At 39.2% G+C, this 25,195-nt stretch overlaps 1 protein-coding gene across 2 annotated transcripts in view; it reads left to right on the top strand.

The window, feature by feature from the left end:
- The window catches only part of PIP4K2B (phosphatidylinositol-5-phosphate 4-kinase type 2 beta), a 32,855-nt gene extending 8,823 nt beyond the window's left edge, over window positions 1-24,032 (top strand). The window contains exons 3-11 of one of the 2 annotated variants that reach the window (XR_003084887.2): window positions 5,100-5,196; window positions 8,568-8,720; window positions 9,747-9,893; window positions 11,205-11,243; window positions 13,947-14,060; window positions 15,044-15,302; window positions 16,095-16,198; window positions 18,187-18,951; window positions 22,459-24,032. Coding sequence is in view for 1 of the 2 variants with exons in the window: in XM_025167704.2 (XP_025023472.1) it covers window positions 5,100-5,196; window positions 8,568-8,720; window positions 9,747-9,893; window positions 11,205-11,243; window positions 13,947-14,060; window positions 15,044-15,302; window positions 16,095-16,198; window positions 18,187-18,267 (994 nt within the window). In the remaining variant the exon portion in view is untranslated. Of the gene's footprint in view, window positions 1-5,099; window positions 5,197-8,567; window positions 8,721-9,746; window positions 9,894-11,204; window positions 11,244-13,946; window positions 14,061-15,043; window positions 15,303-16,094; window positions 16,199-18,186 lie in introns of both variants that reach the window. The other variant, XM_025167704.2, reaches the window with a different exon arrangement.
- The last annotated feature ends 1,163 nt before the right edge of the window (window positions 24,033-25,195 follow it).

Genomic DNA, 25,195 nt, shown 5'->3' with positions numbered 1-25,195 from the left:
GATGTAACTGAGTGGATATAGTTGCAAAGTAGAAGCAGCATTTTATTCTTTCTTTCACGATTAGCTGCAAATAGGTTATCTTTCTTGACCTCTGGACAACTGTTGTGAAATCACTAAATTACTTTCTGTAGCTTGTGCCTTTTAAACAATAACAACAGTATTTTAATTTTAAAAACTTAATTATACAACTGTGGCTACAGTATTCATTCAATCCAGCAGCCAACCCAGATGTTGGCTGTACTGTTTCATGCATAATGCTTTTCATGAAGTTTTTAAACAAGTACATTTCTTTATTTATTAGATAAATCCCAACTTTCCTCTAGGTGTTCAAGATGATATATATAGTATTTCCTCTGCCAGTTTTTCCCTGCAGCATCTATGTGAAGTAGGTTGGTCTGAGAAAGAGTAACTGGCCCAAAGTCACCCAGCAAGATTGTATGGCTGAAGATGATTTGATCCTGAGCCCCTCCCAATCCTAGTCTAACATCTTAATTACTACACCACACTAACATGTTCATTCAGTTGATTGATGTCATTTGTCCTCCTTTCAAAGACTGATGTATTCCAACTGATACCGACCTTATCTAGTGAAATAGGAAAAAAAATAATCAGTCTGAATAGAAATTTTAGGTGTAGGAGCCTCCTAACATGAATAGGAACTTACCCTGGGAAAAGCAGATCCTCTTTTTTAATATTTATGTAGGATGTTACTTTTTTGTTATGTTTATCTTGCAGAAATGAAATATTTTACAGATTTTGACAGTATGTTTTGTGGCAGCAGATAGGGAAGGATATTTTCTGTCAAAGAAATGTTACAGAGATGAATCTTTGCTCTTTTGCACGTGGACAGAGGTACTACTGTATATTAGATAAGCACTTGCCAGAGGACCCCTCAAGGCAAATTCCATGCTTGGAATCATTAGGCAGAGAGTTGAAAATAGAACTGTTAATATGCTATAATAATGCAGGGTTTCAGTGGGACCATAGTTAGATCTTTGTGTACCACACCTTAAGAATATTTTAGAGCTAAACAAGGTACAAAAAAGGGCAGGCAAAATTATTAGGGGGCTGGAGCAACACCCTTGTGAGAAAAAACTACAGCAGTTAGAACACTTTAACTTGGAATGAAGAAAGGTAAGGGGAAACCTGATAGAAATATATATTACAGTGGTGCTTAAAAGTTTGGGAACCTTTCTGAATTTTCAATATTCAGCATAAATATGAGCTAAAACACGATCTGTTCTCTACACAAGTCCTAAAACTAGATAAAGGGAACCCAATTAAACAAATTAGTAAAAAACATTAATTTATTGAGGAAAATGATCCAAAGCTACATATTTGTGTGTGGCAAAAGTATGTGAATCTCTAGGATTATCAGTTCATTTGAAGGGGAAATTAGAGTCAGGTGTTTCAATTAATGGGATGATAATCAGGTGTCAATGTGGGAGGTCCTGCCTTATTTAAAGAACAGAATTGTGGGGATTCACTATCAAAGTCTGATCTTCACAACACAGGTATGTGGAATTGTGTCATGGCTTGAACAAAGGAGATTTCTGAGGACTTCTGAAAAACAGTTGTTGATGGAAAAGGTTACAAAACTATTTCCAAAGAGTTTGGACTCCACCAGTCCACTGTCAGGCAGATTGTGTACAGTGGAGTCAATTCAACACCATTGTTACCCTCCCCAGGAGTGGTTGACTAACCAAGATCACACAAAAAGCAAGGTGTGTAATACTCCGGGAGGTGTCAAAGAACCCCAGGATAACGTGCAAGGAACTAAAGGCCTCTCTTGCATTGATGAATGTCAGTGTTGATAAGACCACCATCAGGAGAACACTGAACAACAATGATGTGCATGGCAGAGTTGCAAGGAAAAAGCCTCTACTCTCCAAAAAGAATGTTGCTGCCCATCTACAGTTTGGGAAAGATCACGTAGATAAACCAGAAGGCTTTAGAAGAATGTTCTGTGGACAGATGAGATAGAGCTTTTTGGCTTGAATGAAAAGTGTTATGTTTGGCGAAAGGCAAACACTGCATTCCAGCATAAGAACCTTATCCCATCTGTGAAACGTGGTGGCAGCATCATGGTTTGGGCCTGCTTTGCTGCCTCTGGACCAGGATGGCTTGCCATCATTGATGAATCTATGAATTCTGAATTGTACCAGCAAATTCTACAGGAAAATGCTAGGGCTTTTGTCTGTGAACTGAAGCTCAAGAGAAAGTGGGTCATGCAGCAAGACAGCAACTCAAAACGTTCAAGTCGTGCAATCAAGTAATGGTTGATGCAGAAGAAAGTTAATGTTTTGGAATGGCCAAGTCAAAGTCCTGACCTTAATCCTATAGAAATTTTGTGGAAGGACCCAAGTGGGCAGTTCATGCAAGGAAGCCCACCAATATCCCTGAGTTGAATCTGTTCTATAAGGAGGAGTGGGCTAAAATTCCTCCAAGCCAATGTGCAAGACTGATCAATAGTTATCAGAAACATTTAGTTGCAGTCATTGCTGCCCAAGGGGGGTGCACCAGTTGTTGAAAGCAAAGGTTCACATACTTTTGCCACACACAAGTATGTAGCTTTCGATCATTTTCCTCAAAAAATCAGTAAACAAGTATAAAGTTTTTGACATATTTGTTTTATTAGGTTCTCTTTATCTAGTTTTGGGACTTGTGTGGAGAACAGATCACGTTTTATGTCATATTTATGCAGAAATATTGAAAATTCAAAAGGGTTCACAAACTTTTAAGCACCACTGTAATATACTGCCTTGATAATGTGAAAAAGGACAAATTCTTTTCTCACAGTTTCATCCACTGAAATTAAATACTGGAGTTTCAGAACCAAGAGAGGGAAATGTGTTTTCACACAGGACATAATTAAAGTTTGGAATTTGCTAACAGCACTTGTGGTAATGTCAGCCAAACTGGATTTAAAAAAAAGACTGGACAAATACACAGAGGATCAGGGGCTACTAATACTGATGATTATTTATTACCTCCTACATCATAGGCAGTGTGCTTTAAATAGTGGTTTCTGAAAAGGGTCTGTAAAAGGGTCTATTGCTTGTCAATCCAGGCTTGTGAGCTTCCCAAATGCATCCAGATGGCTAATCCAGCAGGTCTCTTCTTATACATATGTTCTTGTGAATGAGCAAAGTTCATACAAGGGGAATATGTAAAGTATACCAGATTAATAGATCATATTTGGTTAGTGTGGCAGATGAAGCTAAGGAGAGACATAGCTCCTATGAAATGCTAACTTTTCCAATTTTCCAGCTGGTCCATATGCATATATGTAAAGAATAGGTGGAAGAACAAGACACCATAGACATAGTAGGTTATTCATATATCACCTTAAAATGGGATGTTCTGAAGACCCAGGGGCTGAACCTTTACAAATTCAACAACTTCCTCAAACAGATGAAGTCCTGGTCCTAATAAGTACGTCTCAACACACACAGTGAGGCAGTTGCCCCCTTGTGATTCAACCAGATTCAGTCAATAGAGGGAAAATTTAGGGAGAGATTGAATAGTATCTGTTGATCCCATTGGTCCTGCGGAAAAGCTCTCTGGTTCCCTAATAAATGTAATCCTTGGAGAAAATCTGCCAAGGAAAAGGAAATACATGATGCAGAAGTGACCTGGGTTTGGGGGAAGAGGAAACAAAGCTTTAGCCTAAAGATGTCAATGAACTTTCAACTAGAAAAAAATACAATAGCGAAAAGAATTTTTAAAATTTGATTAAACCTGGAGTTGCTATAAGATTTACTAATTTCTCCAGAGCTTTTTGCTCTAGGCTGACCTGTGAGGTGGACCTCCATTATACTTCCACATCCTACTGATTTCATTGATGAAATAAAGATTATAGTGATAAAGATGACTTTGAGTAGAGAACTAGCAATGGAAAGATTGAATATGAACAAAGGTGCAGTTCTTTGTATAATGCCACGGCTATTGCAAGGTGTGGCAAGCAATTATATTGATAAATCTCTGGCAATTTTAAGTGAAATAAAAATGAACTATATAATAGGTATCACATGAAATATGGTTCTAAGGAAAACTGTTCAGGTCATCACATGCTAGAGTTAACTGTACAGACCTCTTCTTCCTTGACTCCAGAAAATCCACCTCTTAGAACTCATTTGTGACAATCTTCTGAATAAGGCACAACAGTTCCAAAAGAGGCATGATTACTTACTACATAGACTTACTCTAATTCTTCTACTAGTAGGATTGGATCCAGCCCCCAGAAGAGATTGCCAAAGGTTCATTTTATGAAGGGGAAATTTCAGAGCTGATCATGAAGAGACAAATGTAATTTGAAAGAAAAACAACCTTTGATTTAAGGTGGAATACAACTACAATTTACTTGTGCTCCAAAAGGAAAGCAAGTAAAGGGACAAAATCTTACTTTCATGCTACATGAATACTGAAGACTTTGAACAATTTTGCCCCTATATGTTCACTTAGAAATTAGTCTCCTTGCCCACAAATTTTGCCTTGGTTTTTTTCTAGCTTTTTCAGTCAGTATATGGGGACAGAAATTCTACAAGTGCCGCTAACCAAGTCATTTGCTACAATTGAACCTAATTAATTTTTCTCTGATGCTGTAGTAGAAGATGTGTCATTCTGCCTTTCTTTTTGCTCTTTTAGATATGTGTTGTTTTTATTCTTTGGGCCTGTAGATTGGTGCCTGTACTGCTAACATTTATACAACATCAGCAGTGTTAGCCAGCATTAACAAATCTAACTTCATTATGGGATAAACAGTTAGCAGCAGTCAATCCCAGTGGTTTGATTAAACAGCCAATATCCACATATCCAACCTGGTTTTTATCAAGTGTCTTTGAATTGGTATGTTGGCATTACAGTTCCAGAATTTCCAGACAATATGATCAGATTTGCAGCAATCTGGGAGAACATTGTGCTAGGGAAGTCTGAAATCGTTGTCACATAATTTAGATATGCTTTTAAAAAAAAAACATAGTTGTATACAAAAAATGTTATACTAGATGTACAATGTTGAGATGCACTCTCAATATATTATGTATATTTAACATTTACATCCTAATACTGAATCAGCAATTCTTTGTGGCTGCTTTCAGAGAGAACCTCCCAAGCCGCTTCAAATTTAAGGAGTACTGTCCACTGGTATTCCGAAATCTCCGGGAAAGGTTTGGGATTGATGATCAGGACTATCAGGTAGGGAACAAGTTGATAGCTTTTCATTGAGGTATGTCAAAATAATTGAGGTATGACAAAAACTATTTCTGGCTCTGTGAGAATTGGGAATTGACTTTGTGCAAGAATGGGACCAGTATGAGGAGCAGGTATCAGTGAATCAGATTGAATTATTTATTGTATTGATTACATTTGTATTTTCCTTCAAAGAGCTCAAGGTTGTATGCGTGGTTTCTCCTCACAGCAATTATTTGAAATATACTAGGCTGAAAAGATGGGAAGTAATGTTCCTATCTCAGTGAGATAGGAAAAAAAAAGTAGGTTTGGGGAAGGGACAGTAAAGATGAGTGGATACGTAAAGAAAGATACAAAAATGTGGAGAAGTCTAAAAAAAAGAGGGAGATAGCACAAATCTTTAATAGAGATTAGATGTATGTACAGTGGGGCAAAAAAGTATTTAGTCAGCCACCAATTGTGCAAGTTCTCCCACTTAAAAAGATGAGAGAGGCCTGTAATTTTCATCATAGGTATACCTCAACTATGAGAGACAAAATGGGGGGAAAAATCCAGAAAATCACATTGTCTGATTTTTAAAGAATTTATTTGCAAATCATGGTGGAAAATAAGTATTTGGTCAATATCAAAAGTTCATCTCAATACTTTGTTATATATCCTTTGTCGGCAATGACAGAGGTCAAACGTTTTCTGTAAGTCTTCACAAGGTTTTCACACACTGTTGCTGGTATTTTGGCCCATTCCTCCATGCAGATCTCCTCTAGAGCAGTGATGTTTTGGGGCTGTCGCTGGGCAACACGGACTTTCAACTCCCTCCAAAGGTTTTCCATGGGGTTGAGATCTGGAGACTGGCTAGGCCACTCCAGGACCTTGAAATGCTTCTCACGAAGCCACTCCTTCGTTGCCCAGGTGGTGTGTTTGGGATCATTGTCATGCTGAAAGACCCAGCCACGTTTCATCTTCAATGCCCTTGCTGATGGAAGGAGGTGTTCACTCAAAATCTCACGATACATGGCCCCATTCATTCTTTCCTTTACACGGATCGGTCGTCCTGGTCCCTTTGCAGAAAAACAGCCCCAAAGCATGATGTTTCCACCCCCATGCTTCACAGTAGGTATGGTGTTCTTTGGATGCAACTCAGCATTCTCTCTCCTCCAAACACAACGAGTTGAGTTTAGACCAAAACATTCTACTTTGGTTTCATCTGACCATATGACATTCTCCCAGTCCTCTTCTGGATCATCCAAATGCTCTCTAGCAAACTTCAGACGGGCCCGGACATGTACTGGCTTCAGCAGGGGGACACGTCTGGCACTGCAGGATTTGAGTCCCTGGCGGCATAGTGTGTTACTGATGGTAGCCTTTGTTACTTTGGTCCCAGCTCTCTGCAGGTCATTCACTAGGTCCCCCCGTGTGGTTCTGGGATTTTTGCTCACCGTTCTTGTGATCATTTTGACCCCACAGGGTGAGATCTTGCGTGGAGCCCCAGATCAAGGGAGATTATCAGTGGTCTTGTATATCTTCCATTTTCTAATTATTGCTCCCACAGTTGATTTCTTCACACCAAGCTGCTTGCCTATTGCAGATCCAGTCTTCCCAGCCTTCTACAATTTTTTTTTTTGAAAATTTTGAAAAATTCCCAGGTCTACAATTTTGTTTCTGGTGTCCTTCGACAGCTCTTTGGTCTTGGCCATAGTGGACTTTGAAGTGTGACTGTTTGAGGTTGTGGACAGGTGTCTTTTATACTGATAACAAGGGCAAACAGGTGCCATTACTACAGGTAACGAGTGGAGGACAGAGGAGCCTCTTAAAGAAGTAGTTACAGGTCTGTGAGAGGCAGACATCTTGCTTGTTTGTAGGTGACCAAATACTTATTTTCCACCATGATTTGCAAATAAATTCTTTAAAAATCAGACAATGTGATTTTCTGGATTTTTTTTCTCATTTTGTCTCTCATAGTTGAGGTATACCTATGATGAAAATTACAGACCTCTCTCATCTTTTTAAGTGGGAGAACTTGCACAATTGGTGGCTGACTAAATACTTTTTTGCCCCACTGTATGTAAAGAAAAAGTGTTTTGTTCTATGCACAGAACAAACCCACTGTGGCGGCTCAGAGATTTGGCAGAACCATTTTGAGTGGTTTGGAGTTCATCCAACTGAAGTCTGGAATGTCTTGTTTTGGGTTTCAACCAAAACAAACTCTGGCCTGCAGTGTGAGTAGAGAGAGGCCAATGAGCCTCACCCCTCTTTGCTCTCCTTCTCCACATGGTCTATATGCTACTTACCCATCAGTCTTCCCAGCACCTTTCTTCCTCCTCTCAGTTGTCGTGGTTTTATACAAGTGTGGCATACCCAGTTGGCCTGCCCCTCTCTTCCCTACCATTTCCTAGCACCTTCCTGTTAACTGCTACCACATGGTGTCCCACCTTGGAACATCTATGCCCAGAATATTGTGACCATGCCTAGACCAAGCACATATTCTACTTCTGCCCAGACAAAACAGTTAGGCTTTAGTCCTGGCATGGACCACCAAACCTCCCATTTCTAGTATATTTGTAAGCATGCTTATGTGGGGGAAAGATTCTGGTTGTGAAATCATCTAATGTGAAAATAATCCTGGTATATAATTGGCTATAACTGGCTTTTATGCATTGAAAACTAGAAAGATTCTAATCCTGGTAGCTGTCCAGTTTTAGAAGCAAGTTTAGAAGCCTAGAAAGAGACTTTGTATGCATGATTATTAAGCTGAAAGCACATAAGAAGAGAATGTTTGCAATTGGCAAATGTCCATGTGTCCCCATTCCTTCCCCCTGCATGCTTTATCCTCCTTTGTCTTTCAAGTATTAGAAGGAAATGCCTTTAAATGTCAAAACTAAACAGTTGCTACCAAATAGGTAGCTACTTCATTATTTTATTACTAATGTTCTTCTTAACACGGAATTTCCATGCTTAGCAGTTCTTCATAAACATTCTAGCCAACAATAGAAGAGTTTTATTAGGAACGGCCTTGTTTATACATTCAGAGTGTTTGTATCCATGATTTTACCTCTTTTAAAGAAAATCTCATTATGCTTTGAGCTTCATGCTTACGAAACCACCCCCGCCAAGTTTAGAAATGTGTATTGATTTTTTAAAAATCATAATTCTTAAATACCATATGTTTTTCTTTCTTTTTTAAAACCAAACACAGAACATACATACTCTGGACTGAAATGCAAATATACCATGTGGTGCACAGTTGGCATAAAGTACTTCTGAAACACTAAGCAATGTGCTTCTCATTCAATGAAAATTGGCCTAAATTGCAGGCCTAGTTTGAAGACGCATTGGGGGTACCCAAATGTCCTATTTGTTCTTCTCTTATCTCCGCATAGAATTCTGTGACACGGAGTGCTCCAGTATACAGTGATAGCCATGGCCGGTGTGGAGTTCGCTTCCTTACTACCTATGACAGGCGGTTTGTCATCAAGGCAGTGTCAAGTGAAGATGTTGCAGAGATGCACAACATTCTAAAAAAATATCATCAGGTGAGTTACATATAGGAAGAAAGTACGATCCCAGGTGTTTCAGAGTAACATGGTGGACATAAGCTGTTTTAGTAGATCTCATATTTTGGGGAACACTTCTACAGGAATTTTCCTATTCTCCCAGCCACAGAGAAAGAAGAGGCTGAAAAGAGATGCTTTCCTTCCAGTTTATGAGACTGTTGTGTGCATGATCTATGAATTACACTGCATCATTTTTATTTAGAAAAAACATCAGATGCAGCTGAGCCCAGAGTTATTTTTTCCTTAATTTCTTTTTCACTTTCCAATTACTGGAAACAGTTGCCATAATTTACTTATATCTTGTGACAAAGAAGCAACTTTCCAAATGGTGGAAAGGAGATCTCAAAAGAAAAGGGTCCATCAAGCCCTTTTGCTCCCCAAGGATACAGATGTATTGGTTTGCATCATGGGGATATTTATTTTTCCTCATCCTTCATTTATTTTCTCCATTCAGGAAGTTCTGGTTGCATTATCCAAGAGCTCCAGATGGATAGTCTCTTATGCGCAACTCTCAGGATCTAGTTGAGTTGAATGGAAGGAGATTGGTCCACTGGGGACAATGGAAGCTTTAGAGCAATAATCAGAAGGTCACCTGATTGCAGAAAATGGGTCTCTCCATGGTAACTGAAGAGATCTGAGCTTAGAAGAATGTGGTTAGAATAATTACTTTCTTGTCATAATCACATTTTGTTCTGGCAAAATGAGGCTCAGGACTGTGTTCCTTATTTCCAAGATTAACCTTTGTAGCAAAACAGTTATGTTTTACCAACATCTCCACCATCCTGCAGATAAGTTTTTGTCCTTTTGGTTTCATTTATTAGAAACAATTTAGGATACCAGGTTCTATTTTGAAATGTTGATAATTTAAAAAGTATCTCAAATGCTCTTCTAAACTTTCTTTCTATGGCAACCCCAAAATACCCTTCCATATAGACTGTATTGCCAGCTTTTAGACTAACACTGATTGATTGTATATTCTCTCCTTCTTTTCCTCATCCCCTTTAGTTCATTGTGGAATGTCATGGGAATACACTTTTACCCCAGTTTCTTGGCATGTACAGGCTTACTGTTGATGGTGTGGAAACCTACATGGTAGTCACCAGGAACGTGTTTAGTCACCGGTTGACAGTGCATCGGAAATATGATCTCAAGGTGAGGATCTCTAAGTTTGGCAACGTCCCATTCTGGCCTCAAAAAAAGTGCTTGCCTGTAAGTTTAGGATCATAAGCAGAGACTAGAGTCTTGAGGTTGTGAAGCAAGTAGGGCAGCGTTTGAAAAATACTATCATTTCTGTGTAATTCACTATGTTCATATGGTTCAGTTTCCTTTTATGAGAATGTTTGTTTTCTCTAAGGGTTGAGTCCAGTACACTAAAGCATGGGTACAGTTTTGGCCTGGTGTTGATTTTGCGTTCTGTAGGAGTTTTACGCTGGAGGAGGAAAGCTGTCACCACAGAGTTAAAATGAGAAAGATTATTTCCAGGTTTGCTGTATGAAATGAGAGGTTGTGGTGTTCACTAATTGTATCATAGTGTTCCTTGACAGTATAGAAATCAAATTTGGTATTCCCCACTGCCACCCCAAATTGGGATTGGTAAGAGACACTGGAGGGTGAATTAAATATTTGTTTTGAATATTTGTGACTTTCTCAGGAATTTTCAGACTAATCATTTGGAACCATTTGGGTGTCAGGGAATCTCACGACTGTTTGGCAAATTTCTATTTGCATGTAATGCAAAGAGCAGCTGCCAGTCAGAAGTGAAATATTTTTGGATAAATTCTTGTGCTGCAAAGAATTTTATACAGTAGTGCATAGATGCACTTGATTTCCTAGATCAAACACGGTGGTAGTCAAGCTTTAAGGCAGTTAGTTTATGGTTCACTGAGACATGAGAATCCAGGTGTTGTTTTAGTATGTTGTATGAACCAGGCTATCCCATAAAGCCATAATGTGTCCATTTATTTGGGCATGTTATGAACATAGCAGTTGTGTTTTGTTTTTCTGGTTTAGATTCAGCATGTTCTTTGAACCCTGCTGGTCTGTCTATGGAAGCATTCTGCTTTCAGCCATGGAGAACTACTGCATTAGATAGGATCACACCAAGAAAGTCCTTTCCTGACTGTTGATCTTTGATATTTCATTTCTTACTCATAAAATCTTAGAGTTGGAAGGGATCTCAGAGGTCATAGATCCCCTTGCTCTGTGCAGCATCAGCTAAACCTGACACAGTAAAGCTTACTTAGTGTATTCAATTCTGGGAAGTGTAATGTTTTCCCAGATAGAACATTTTGTAGTTTAAGTGTTTGGAAAATGGAATGAGGGGGAATAAGAACAAAGAAAGATGCACTGACTTTGCCCTTAATTTATGCATGCGTACATGTGTAATGTCAGGGTTTTTTTGTTTTTGTTTTACTTTTGGCTTTAAATAGGTAATCACTTCGAATTCTTTTCTTTCCCTTCCAGGGTTCAACAGTAGCAAGAGAAGCCAGTGACAAAGAAAAGGTAAAGGCAGCAGTTAGAGAAAGTTTTAAAATGAAAATCTTGGTGTTTTGAATAAACCTATAAAATGTTCCTTCTGTATCAGAACTTGTAATAGGATTAGGCAAAAGGAAGCTCAGTCCTGTATAATACAAGTCCCCAACCCAATATGCTCCTGGAGAGAGTGATAGCACATTTTTGGAAAGTGATAGATTAGGAAAGGTTGTCCTGTGGTATATAACAGATGAAAGTGCATGTCGAGGGACTGGGAAGGTGCAATAAACTATTTGGGTAGCTACCTTGCAACATATATGGGGTAGAATTAGGAAACAGCATGTAATGATTGTGTTCCTATGTTTCATATGATATATTTGCATTTTTTTTCAATCAAGCGTTTATTTTCAGTTTTTAAAAGGAAGCTGCATTTTATAAAAATAGGCCGCATTTGATAATCAAAATCGTATATGAAAACATTAAAGTTTAACAAAATCCGGCAATAATACATAACATTAGCAGCTTGGCATCATATTAAAATAAAAGTATTAATTAGTGCTTAAAACAATTAGCGCTTATCAAAATAAACATTTGTTTCTATTCTGCTGTATGGCTTAAGCTCTCATTTGGGAGAAGCGTGTTTGTTCTAAGCCAAGGTAGAATAGTCTTTTAGTGTTTAAGGGTTGGGGAAATGCATATCAAAAATTTTCAGAAAAGGAGACTCAGTCAAAAGTGGATATTCTCTATCCTTCCATTTCTCATACATACACAAACATGTATGCACAGGCATACATTTAAACATGCAAGGATTGATTGTGGCTCTCCAGTTATACACAAAAACTTGCTAGCAGGTTTGCCTCCCTCTGAGAGTCCTTAGCGTACATTTACTCAGAAATTTCTCCTGTTGGAATTGAGTACAGCGCAGTCACAGCAACCATGAACCAAAGGCCGTTTAAAGAGCATTTTTCCCTTTGGCTCTTCTCCCTTATTATGAATTAGATGGGCACTCAAAATTATTTGCATTTCACTCTATACATCACTACGAATGCCGCTATCAGAGCAGCTCTAGAAGGCACTCTGGACTGCAGTTGAGACAGAAAGTGGAAACAGCAGATACTAGCAGTGAGGGAAAGCACAGTTGGAGGGAATAAGGCAGAAAATGACAAAAGTGGGGGAGATGGTCTGGGGTGCACCTTGAGGAACCATTGAAGGCCACATGTTGGCTGAAGGAGCCATCTGTGAGCATCCATGACCGTAGATGTAAAGAGCAAAAGCATTTATTCCTTCCCCTGCTACTTTGAACTTCTAATTATGTTATTATTGCCTCCATATCCTTTAATGTATTATTTGTATTGGAACTATTACTAGATGTATCAGCCCTCTGCATAGCACTCTAAGCTTTGTTATTATTATAATAGTATTATAGTGTTTATTAGTGTTAACCTAGTTTTTTGGCAGCTTAGTGTATTGTGCCAGCCCACTTGGGTAGTTAAGGAACATAGAATATAGATTAAAACTTGTCCCTCTCTTGCCCCAGTTATTAACTATTAGTGTGATCCTGCAGCACAGTAGGCCCTTAACTGACCCAGTTAACTATGTTGTGTGAATCCAGTCTTTCTTTTTAATAAGGAAAGTGCTTCACTTATTGTTGTTTTGTTGCCTTTCTGCAGTATCGTTCTGAGGTGGGGCAAAAAGTGTTCTAAACTTTACAGAATAAAAGCACTGGAATAGTATTGCATTGCTGGACCATAAGCAACCTAGACAGCCAATAGGATAGGATGAAGATGTCATTGAAGTCCGAACCTGAAGTTAATCCTATAAGCAGAAGGACAGCCCTTTCAAGAGCAAGAAATATGTTTCCTAATCTGGTGAAAGAGAACCAGCTTGGTGTAGTGGTTAAGGCACTAGGCTAGAAACCGGGAGACCGTGAGTTCTAATCCTGCCTTAGGCACAAAGCTGGGTGACCTTGGGCCAGTCACTTCCTCTCAGCCCTAGGAAGGATGCAGTGGCAAACCACTTCCAAAAAAATCTTGCCAAGAAAACTGCATTGATTTGTCCAGAAGCCAAAACTGATTCAAAGGGGAAAAAATGGTGAAAACAAGGACAAGACTGACTTGTCCAGAACTAGGAGTTTAACAACCCTCCTAGTTATGGGAAACCAGGGGGGGTTTAGAATGGATTATGTCATCTTGGAATCCCAAATATGTCCTTGCTGTGTAGCCCCAAGAGGTGGATCAGAAGAACATAGATCAGGAAGATGGAGCTCTGTTTCAAAGAGTTAATTTAATATAAGTCTGGCTGGGAATTTACTCTTAAAAGTTTAAAAGATTCTGGTTTTTACCCTGGAATACCATGAAATATACCTTTCTGAAATCTGTGTGGCTTTGCTTCCTTGGTTTGCCAGCTATGTGGGGCTTGACAACAAAATGGAAAGACCAATTCCTAGGAGGAATCTCTGAAATGCTTTCTTCCTATGGCTCTCACATATGGACTGTGTTGCGTCTTCTCACCTAAATTGCAGTCCTTCTCTACTTCCTTCCCATAGTCTCTCATGAGCTTTTACTTTTAGCCCAGCAGCTCCTCATCAATATTTTAGTATTTTTTTAATCCTTTCCTCAAAGTTGATGGAATTGCCTTTGCCCCAATCTCAGCAAGCAGTGTATTGAGCTGCTTTGGATCACATAATATGAAAGCCACATTTTGCACTTATTTCAGTTCAATCCTTCTCTCTAGGCTAAGGATCTACCAACCTTTAAAGACAACGACTTTCTAAATGAAGGCCAAAAGCTCCATGTTGGAGAGGAATGTAAAAAAAATTTCCTGGAGAAATTGAAGCGAGATGTTGAGGTAGGGTAGCTAAGCTGTTGGTTTTTGGGAATGGGGGCATGACTAAGAAGTGGGATCACCAGAGAGTCTCCATTGTTACAACAATTTTCAAGCTGTTTAAAAAGCTAGATAGGGTAGAGGTATCTAGTCGACTCTGTCTCACAACCTCATAATCTAAAATGAATCAGTTAAAAAAAAGCAAGCAGAGAAGAATTTTATTTGCCTGCTACTGTGTCTTGCATTCAGCTTCACTTTGGAGATTTCCTCCTCCTTCCAGCTCAAGAGTGACATTGTAGTTCAGTTTTCCGTAACTTCCGTAACTTGGGACCTACAGAAATGAGTGTTACTCCTACAACTCCCAGAAGGAGTCTGGTAGCATCATCTCTGACTAACAAGCTTTATTAGATTTTTTAATTAATTTAAATTTAAACAGAATGCAGACCTCAAAGTGCAACAAACCTCAAAGTGACCATTTTGGAAAATTGAGACTTTTAACAGCACCACTGAGTAAGAGTGCTGAACTCATATACATCAAAAAGTTTCAGGCAATCTCAAAATGTTTCAACGAATACAGTGTTTTCTTTAACACATTACAATTGTTAATTGATTAGGTACTTGCAATCTGTCTCACGTGTAACTTGTACTTGCGCAACTAGTCTTCTTCTACCTCATCTCATTTTAAATCCTACATCAGTCTAGCCACTCCACGCATTTGATGATCAAACTCACAAAAGTTTATTAAAAGCCTTTTAATAAAATTTGTTAGAAAAGGTGCTACCAGACTCCTAATTTTTTTGCCACCATAGACTAAAAAGATTCTCCCCCTATAATCCTGAAACCCCAAGGATTCCAAACAATCATGGAAAAAAGCCTTGAGATTTGTGGGATTTTGAGTCCCAATACATGGAGCTGGTACCAAGTAAAGAAAGATAGTTTAACTCAAATCTTGAAGGTGATATAGAGTCCTTGAAAATGAGAAGGAATGTCTTTCTGTTGGCTTCCAGTTTCTTGCACAGCTGAAGATCATGGATTACAGTTTGCTGGTAGGGATTCATGATGTTGATCGGGCTGAGCAAGAGGAAATGGAAGTTGAGGACCGGGCAGAAGATGAAGAATGTGAGAATGATGGCATAGGTGGGAATCCAATTGGTTCCTATGGGACTCCACCTGACAGTCCCGGTAACCTTCTCAACTTCCCACGTTTTTTCGGGCCTGGGGAGTTTGATCCATCAGTGGATGTCTATGCTATGAAAAGCCATGAAAGTAAGTGCTGGGATCTGGATGCTGGGAGTGGGAGTGGAAGACAAAATGTAAAATTGTCTGGTAAAAGCCAGAGCGTTATCCTCTGACTGCAAGCATTTACTGATATGTAGTGGCTATTTGAATCAACATTGCTCGCCCCACTTTCTTGGAAATCTTAAGACTGTTTGACTCCCTGAACTACAATATATCCACTAAAACTGCCTTAGTTACAGACATGACTTCGAGTTCTAATCCTCCCCTGTAGTGTGCAGCCACGGTAGAGGGTAGGAATGTCTGTTTGAGAGCCAGGTCAGAGTTCAGACAGAGCTCACTTATATCCTGAAGAAATTTAAAGCACGATCAAGAATAATTTGAAACACAGAAGGGTTTGTGATGGAGAAGATGACTTGAATGTCTTCCCTAATACACAAATACCCAGAAGATCCTCATGCCCTTTAGCAGCATTGTCCAGTTGTGACACTGTGCCTATTTATTTTAAATAGTCCTGTTCCACAAAGTTTGAAACAAACTGATTTCCTGTCATGTGCAACATAGTTGATGAGAAAAGTGCTCTGCATATACTCAAATGAGCCACTTACTTCTTCACCTGCTTCCTCAATTAATATTTTCACTAGTATGTTATGGGTACTGTCTGAAGTATCTGCTGAGTGAAAACATAGTTCTTGGCTCATTTACCTAGCCTGGAAATTTCTGGAGTGCTTTAATTGTACTTGCAGTTTAGTAAGAATAGCAAACCCTAAAAACAATTCTGTGTCCTCCAGCACTGAGAAATTTCTGTCTTGTTTTAATCAGGTGCCCCTAAGAAGGAAGTATATTTCATGGCCATTATAGATATCCTTACACCATACGACGCAAAGAAAAAAGCAGCGCATGCTGCCAAAACTGTGAAACATGGGGTAAGAAGGAGTTATTTCTTTTCTTTATCCTCAGCGTGCTTAGCCAAGCAATTCCATGAACTTATGGTGGTGAGAAGCAGCAGTTAATACGTTTCAGGACAACTGAAGCCACAGTTGGCTGAGCAATGATGCAAAATTGCAGAAGGGAGGAACAGAACCGTTTCCTACATGCATTAGTGGGGCTGACATTTCCATTGGGTTTTTAAGAATGTTTTCTTTCAATATATTGTTTGGGGTTACACTACAGTTTTTACTTGTTTCTCACTCAGAATGATAGCAGTTTTTCAGGAGTTCTGGTTGCAGAAGGTTCTGGAATTTGCAAAAAATAATGAAAAGTTGGGATAGAAATTTTGTGAATAAAAGCCATATACCACCAGAACACCTCAGGTTGTCCACTTCTACATCAGATGTTAGGTTCCAGTGGTTCAAGTATATGTGGATCACCATTTTGATTCTCATTTAAGTAAAATCCATCACAGTCTTCCATTTTCTAATCATTTCGGTTGTCATTTTCTGACCATTCTACAGCTTCCAACTGTACACATCAGGAATATTTCAGTGTGACCACACCACAAATACATTTCGATTTGATTTTTCTGTTGCTCTGTCTTCTGTTTCTAATGTCTATTCCTGTGTCTTTTTTCCCCACTTAAGATATGCCCTTTCAATGAATTTTTTGCCACTATGCATGCCTTCCTTCTTAAATAACCTTGTCCAATTCAGCTCTACCCATCAGAGCCTCATCATCCATAGCCATAGGTTAGAGAATGCTAAATGAGGGCCAGTGTGAAAATTAGGATTTTTCAAATGAAATCACTGAAAATACAGAGTTAAATCTGCCTTGAAGTCACAGAACTGTCTGTGAATTCTGTCAGCCATTCTAAGTTGAAAACAGTTACTATTATCTTTTCCCTGTATCTAGAATACCAGATCCTTTGGGGGACCTGTTGGGATAGTTTTTCCTTCTAATCCTGCCTCTTCTTATGATTGGAGTCAGTCAAGGGGGACTGGACTTGTCTAGCTGATGGGATTCACCACTCCACCCCTCCTCCCGTCATGGACCCTGTGCAGTTGAACATTCTGTGCACAATCGGTGCAAAAGAATCTTTGGAACATTCTGGAGCTAGAACTGAGGCTGGTAGGATAGCAGACAATGTCTCCTCCTTCCAGTACAGTGTACCTGTTCAACTGGGCAAGATTCAGTGCCTTTCTGCTCAGTTTTTCTTTTTTCTTTTCACCTGCCTCAGCAGTCATTTTAACAGGACTCTTGGTCTCCTGAGAGCTTTTTCCAATTAAGTGGTAATCCCAGTTTTTTGCTGGGCTGTTCTCTGGCCTCAGCCCTTCATTCTAATCTAGCAGTATAACAATATACTTTGAACGTTTGAGCCAGTGCTGAAGTCACCGTTGGGGAGGTGGTCCTTCTCTTTTCATTATCCTAAGGCAGGCTGCATCTTCTTTCAAGCAAGTGCCTGCACAAAAAGCACGAGAGAGAGGATGGGTAACTGACTTGTAACCACATTTTTCTGGTGGCTATATAAGCAGCTGTCCAGCTGTCCTGCCTCTCTGCTGCAGGTGATTATTTGGCTCTCTCTGGACTGAGCAGAAACTCAGGAAGAGGGCTTTGCCCCTTGGGACATGCAAACTGGACTGGGTCTGGAGAGTGTTCTCTGCTGCCAAAAAAGGCTAGGATGGTCAGATGTTTGATGCAGATTTTTCTATATATGTGGCCTTACAGATGACAACTCAAACCTCAGTTACAGATGAGCAATTTTTCTTAATATATGTGCGTGGATAAGATGCAGTTTCCATTGTTGGTTTCCCTCAAGATAAGCCATCATTTCCTCCAGATTCTGTAGAGGACAAAGCAGTATAGGACCATTTGCTACTTCTCTGAGTTTGGAAAACTTGGGGCAACCTCTTTAACTGATGTCAGTTCTTGTGCTTGAATGAAATCACATGTGCTTTAAGTTCTTTATTTTATCTTCCAGGCTGGAGCAGAAATTTCCACTGTCAATCCTGAGCAGTATTCGAAACGCTTCAATGAATTTATGTCCAATATCCTGACATAGTTGTCTTCCCATTGTTGGCAGAAAAGGAGGGAGAAGAAAAGTAGAAGGGGGGTATTATTTCCAGTGCTACAGAAATGCAGCCCAGTCTGCTGGGTATGATGTTCTGAGAGTTGTGTGATGACAGTGTGACCTAGCAGAATACTAACCTCTAGCTGTGGGCCTCCAAACCTGGTGGAAAATGGGACTTTTTCTCTCTTCTATTTTGGTTGCTACAATAAATATCCAAACATAAACCTGAGGAATAAAGTAGTGTTAAGATCTGCACTTCTTTTCCTTTGAAAAGAATCACAGTCTCCAGATGGTCAGATGTTAATGTGAATACATAACAGAAGTTATAAATGATGGTTTCCTTCGATTGAACTATGGCTCTTTACTGAGCAAATTGTTGCTTTCTCTAAGGATTGAACAAGAAATGGCCTGCCATTTCAAGGACAAGAACTGTTACAATGATGCAGGAAAGCCATTTTAAGTCAGTTAAACGAAGACTTTTTCCTTATGGTCTTTTGATATCCCAGTTTCTTTTCTGCATTGATTGTCGTTTCAAAAAAAGTTGAGGAATATGAGGGAATAAGATGGCTGCTTAAAATTTTATGCAAATCAAGGGAGGAAAAAAGCAGTTTCAGAAGAATCCACATTTCTAATGGGATGTGATAACAGTTTCTTGGTGGAGATCATGAAGAGAAGGTGAGATAACTACATGAAAATAATCTCTTGATGAGTTGCAAATACATTTGTCTTGTAAAGTTGGATTACAACCTGGATTAAGTTATCTCTGTAATGTAATGATCTACCAGTGTTAAATTATTCATGGTTCAATCTTTTATACCTTGATCTGGTTGTATATGCTATAAGATGATATTTTCCTGTTAAAAAAGGTACCACTTCTTTGCAACATCTTATGCTGTGAACCACTGTGTTAGAAATATGTTTCCCTGCAGCTTTTGATCATTCCATGTTGGGAAGAATCCATTCTCAGAATATGGGGAAAATGTAATAAATAAATTGCTGAAACTGACTGCTCTTAACCACTAGGACAGATTGTCCTGCTAATCCAGATTGTTGGAATAACTTGCACTAGCTCAGTTTTCTTAAAAGAATTCAAACTGTTCTTGCCCCACTTGAATTACAATGTTTTTGTATAATCTACAGACTAATGTTGGATATCACAGCTACACTTGTCAAAACTGCTGAAGGTTTTGAATTCTACTCATTGATTCCATGTTTTCAATATTCTTGCTATGAGGAGGGGTTGTTTGTAGTTTTCTTTTTTAAAAAAACGGGATTTGGCAGATTATGAACCATCAACTTGCGATCAAGACACCTTGCTTGCTCTTCCTGAAAGTGTATCTCACACATGCCTTTCTTTTGAACGTGACTGTTGGGATGTTTATGTCCTGTGCCTTCTGCTTTGTGGGTTCTGTCTTTTTGGGAGTATGGTAAATGTTTTTTTCTTTCTTTCTTTGTTCCCCTCAACTATGTGCTCTCTTTCAGATGGGATTTTTCCCATTTATAAACAAACAAAAAAATCCCACAGTTACTCTGCAATTCCAAAGTCATAGAATGGTTTATAAAGCTTAAAAAATCATGGAATATGCTGTATATAGCATAAGATTTTGTTAAGGCATAAATGAAGCTATAAATTAGGAATGGGATTTGAAAGTCCTTTTTCTTTTCACCTATGACTTCAAGGCAGATTTCTCTTTTGTTAGAAGCCACTGTCCACAATGTTTAGCTGTCCCAACTGATTATATCATAAAGTTAGTGTGACTATAGGAACTTATTTCAAAAGGCAGGCATGGGTATGTTGATATGCTGTAAAGTTTTTGAAAGTCAAAGGATAATTGTGCACTTGAAGTCCAATGTGAAATAGAACATTTGATGTACCCTGTCTTAGACTAAGAATTTCATTTTCAGCTCCTTTTATTTTAATTTTACAAAGTAAATTTTGATTAAAATTGGTAAGCATTAGCATAAAATTATCTGTTTTTAACATTGTTGGCAAATATTTACCAACCTTATTTAGGAGTTAGTCACTGCACAGTTTAAAAGACCATGAAAAGACATGTTTCCTGGTTGATTCATTTACAGAAGAAGACATGAGAAACAGCCATAATGGGCACTCAAACAGAAAGAGCAAACTCTGAACCTTTGCCTATCCTTATTTTCTGTTCCCTATCTCCCAGGCCTTTGCCTCTCTCATCTATATCTGTCCTTTCTCCAGTTCTTCAGTCCACTTGCATCTGAAGTTTTGTTCTTTTTGTCTTCAGCTTCCCTCCTGAGCACGTCGGTAATGCCCCAGTCTTTTTCTCCCAATCCTATGACTTGCACGAATGTTTTGTCTTGCCCCCAGCCACCCTAAAACCCAGGTCCATATGACTGCATTGGTTTCCTTTCCATCTGAGTCTTGGTGTTCCTTTCTTTCTTGATCAATATGCCTGGAGGGCAGAAGCCTGCCATTTATTTTTTTGTGTGTGGTAAAGCCATGAGTGTTAGTATATGAAATTACTGTAGTATAGGCTATAGGAAATCACTAGTTATTCCACGAAGCACATTTAGCCATGTAAACTATTCCACAGGATTGCAACTCTGCTGCCTGTGAGCATTATTTTCTACAAATGAAAGAAGGGTAAATTGTTTTTTGACTTCATGCACAATGGTGTCCAGACAAAAGCAACCCAACCCCTCAAAGCTGCTACTGGTTCATTCAGGTTCCTCTATTCTGTGCTCATTGTTTAAAGTCCTTGTGTTTGCTTTGCACACTTTGTGCTTAGATAATGAATTTGTCTTTTACTCAACTATCTCTCAAGGTGATTCAGAATATATCCCTGAACTCACCTTTAGATCCCTGCTTGATTTTTGCTTTCTATCATACGTGCCATTGAGCTGTTAGTCCTCACTGCTAAAATTTTGCCATTTATTATTACATCTCCTCTTTGCCATCTCCCACTCCCACATTTGTGCCTTTTGCTATGCTGGCCTCTATCAGGAACTGCATGACTCCCCTCTGAACCTGTCTCAAAATCCTGTCTCAGCAAAGGCGTGACTGGCTTTTGCCTCTAGCCTGATTCCATCCTTTCTCTACTCTGCTGTCTTAATATTCAGCCTCTGAGCTCTGCCCTCAGGTGGTGCTTGCATATGATCATGTAGTCATGTTTTGCAACACTTCTGTGCACCAGCTGTTGTGCATTGGAACTGCTATGGAGCCTTTCAGATTGGTTTGCTTTCTGGCTGGTTCTTGAGCTGCGGGGGACGAGTGTGTCCTTTTTTTATCTGATGTTCACAGTGTCAACTACAATTTTCTTTACAACCTTTCCTGTAGTACATTTGGATCTATTAACGGATGTGGGGTTATATTCCCTCAACCATTTGCTTAATGGAGAAGTTGTTCAATGACTTGAAATCTTCAAAAGGTACAGAAGAAGCTAGGTGGGGAGGCCAAGAAGTATGTCATCAACCTTTCTACGGCAGGTTTCCCCTTGAGATGCTTTGGTCTACAACTCCACAAAGAATGGGATTTATAGACATACATCTGGAAGGTACCTGTTGGGGAAACTTGTTACTTACCCCCACACAGGCACGTGAAATCTACTCACTGGGAATTTCTACAACTTTATCATGCCTGTTTCTTGCCATTCACTTCCAAAATGTTAAACTGAAAAGTATATTATGTGGAATAAGCATAAATGGACAGAGTTGCTTTTAGAATTGCATGATATTGTCAATGGAAATGTTTTGCTTCCAGGAGACAGCATTAGGATTTTTCCCTCCTTATGAATGTATAAATAAATCTGGCAATGCATAAGAATGATGTACAAGGTGAATTTTGATCAAGGCATTGCCTGTAATGCTACAAGAGAGATGGGGGAAGAGGGACACATTCCATCTCTTCAAAGTATTGTTGCTAGTGTTGGCAAGGACAGCTGTGTTTGGATCTAGAGCTGCTGATCAGTCTTTTGTTCTTCCTTTGGAATTGTTCCTGTCTGCTAAAAAAAAAAAAAGAAATCCTTGTTTGTCATTAGACACCCCAGATTCCTCCCTCACTGGTATCCTTAAATACATCACCCTACAGTTACAGCTAGTGCAATTTTTTCCTCTGTAGCCCTAAGGATAGCATTGGCAATGCAATTTTATTTTCAGTTCAGCATGTCTAAGAGTCCTTTTTAAACTCATTCATGTGCTCTTCTGTCCCAGGTTTCTTGTCATTCCTGTAAAGGGCATGCAAATTGGCACGATTTATCCATCAGCTTATTATTCCGGAAATTGTCCCCGCTCTTTGTTTTGTTGCAGAAGAGCCCATGCTGGATCAGAAGCAGATGAATACTAAACTGCTATCTGGAGATTTGGCAGTAATTTATGGCCATTTGGTGCATAGAACTGTAATTTTGTTTTTTCTGGGCCAACTACCTTGTTTGGAAAGCTACATCCTTGGTCATCAATTCATGCAAGGGACTGTCAAAAAGCTACTCTTTTTCTTCTCAGTATGCATCTTTTGTTGCAGCTGCAGTGACCCCAAAGTATAGCTAACACATTACAGAAAGGAAGTACTTTCTCATTACATCTATGATTTTGTCATTTTAAAAATATATATTTGAAGATGGAGCAGAATTGTGACTTATGAAAGTTAGTGACCAGTTTGGAGGATTTTTGTGCATATGTGTTAGTCTTTTCCCGAGTACAGACTTACACATGTACATTCTCAGTTGGATCACGTCTAGCCAAAGAATGTGTGTTGTTGATGGTAGTCTTAGCTTTCTTCATCTCCTATCTTATGGAATGTATTCCATGGTAGCCTTCCCCAACTCAATGCCCTCCAAATATATTGTACTATAGTTCCCAGTATTGTTAACATGCCTGTTCTAAGGTGGGATGGAAATTATAATCCTAAAACAATTTTTATAGTCATCTAAAAAGTTCATCCATCTTCAGAGGGAATAATATACTAATAGTTTCAGCTTAGGCTACCAAGTTTGAGGAAGAAAATCTCAACTTTGTTCAGTGTATAGTGACTTTCACTGCAATTATTGATGTATCCCCACAGTCTTGTTACTACAGGTGGTTACATCCAGGCAGTTAGGCTGGAATTTCCTGCACTGGAAAAAAGATGAATGTGGGATTTCTAAGGGCTAAACTGCAGTAGATGGTGACAATCATCTTTAACCATGTCTATTCTGTTCATGTGTAGAGGAGGGGCTAGAGAGGGTATCATGTGATCATTGGAAAGTACTCAGATGAAAATGGAACCCTCTTATTATAAATACACATAAATATTGATGGTTGGCTATAAGCCACATGGTCAAATAAAGTTTGCACTTCTTCATCACCTAAGTCTAAGTGTGAGAGCCTGATATGAGTGTGTGCAGTGCCATCCCAGGCAATCTTTTAAAATTGTATTGTGAAACCAGTCCATATATTACTAAACAAGATAAAGGAAACAAGGCACTTCGGTTTAAGCTACTGTTTTTATCAACCTCTTCATAACTGTATGCTTGAATAGCATATGGAATATATTCAACATATGAATATATATATTCATATGGCGTTTAAATGTATCATAAAAGTTCAAGCAGGTACATACCTGGCAATGACAAATTTGAATCTCAAACTAAGAAAAAAAATTAGGTTTTCATACCTTTTTAAAAATAGAAATTTAAAGTCCAATGTGCTTATAAAGTATGAGACACTTAGTGTTTTGAAATGCATGCATGTTACAAGGTGAAGTCTCCCAGGTGGGTTGAACAAAATAAAAATGAAACTTTTGTGTAAAACTGTTTTCAGGGGTTTTTTTTCCTCACAAAATGGGCAGTTATAGGAGTAATAACTGGACACATCTGGCTCAATATGTGCTGAAAATATATAAAGAAATTATTTTTATTTAGGTTTCAAGAATCACCATTTTGGGAATAGAGGCCACAACTGTTATGCAAGACATACATTTTGTAACTATTTACTAAAGCTCTAGGCTGCAGTTGTGTGAACTTGCAGGAGCATCCAAGAAGCCACTGGATTGATGGGTTTCCTTTGTGAAGTTAGAGGTAAAAGAGTTATGCAGTCTCTCCTCCCAGTTTCAGTGGCTATGTTTGAAGGTCAGGAAACTCGCAGCTTCAGAATGTGCTAACAGGCATGGCAAGGACCAGGGATGGTGGGAGAAACTAGCTCCTGCCAAAGGGTCTCTGCCATTCCCCCTAATCAGCTGAAAATGTAAATCAGTATTACCATATTGCCAAGGTAGTCAGTCCTTGGTTAACTATGGTAATTGGGACCGGGAACTCCGTTGTTAAGTGACGTAGTCATACAGTGCAGTGTCACATGACTGCACCGACAGTAGTTCCAGTTGTGGTCATTAGGTGCAGTGTCATGTGTTCACCATTTGCGACCTCCTGCTAGCTTCCCCGTTGACTTCCCCAGTGTTGGATGCCAGCAGTGAAGGTTGCAAATGGCAATCATCCCATGTGACCATGGGATGTTGCAACTGTTGTAATTATGATCTGGTTGCCAAGCACCCGAATTGTGATCGTGACCTCAGGGATGCTGCGATGGCCACAACTTCAAGGAGAGTTGTCAATGAACAAATGGTCATTAACCGAGGACTACCTGTGTACTCACAGATTAGCCAAGAATTTCAGGTGCTAAAATACACCCCCAAAATTGTGTTCAGTTTAACCGCAGATGGGCTTATCCACGAGACTGTACAGTACTTTCTTGCTCTTCCTATCCTACAGCTTTCAAGTCAGCAGATAGGGTGTCGCATTTCCTGGAACATTCCAAAGAGAATTTAGGTTTGCTGTGTCCATTGATCCAGTCTGCTCATTCATCCTATTGACAGCCCTCCCTCCAAATGCTGGCCTCTTGCTTCACAGCAAGTTGAGAAAAAAGGACTTGATGTATCCCCCACCACTTAAAAGCTACCGCCATTTTTTTACTTTCAAGA

The sequence above is a fragment of the Python bivittatus genome, unplaced genomic scaffold, assembly GCF_059951505.1.
Source record: "Python bivittatus isolate LINGU-HERP-01145 unplaced genomic scaffold, Pbiv_v1 ctg000410_np1212, whole genome shotgun sequence".
Lineage (NCBI taxonomy): Eukaryota > Metazoa > Chordata > Lepidosauria > Squamata > Pythonidae > Python > Python bivittatus.
This window is presented reverse-complemented; position numbering and strand designations above follow the sequence as displayed.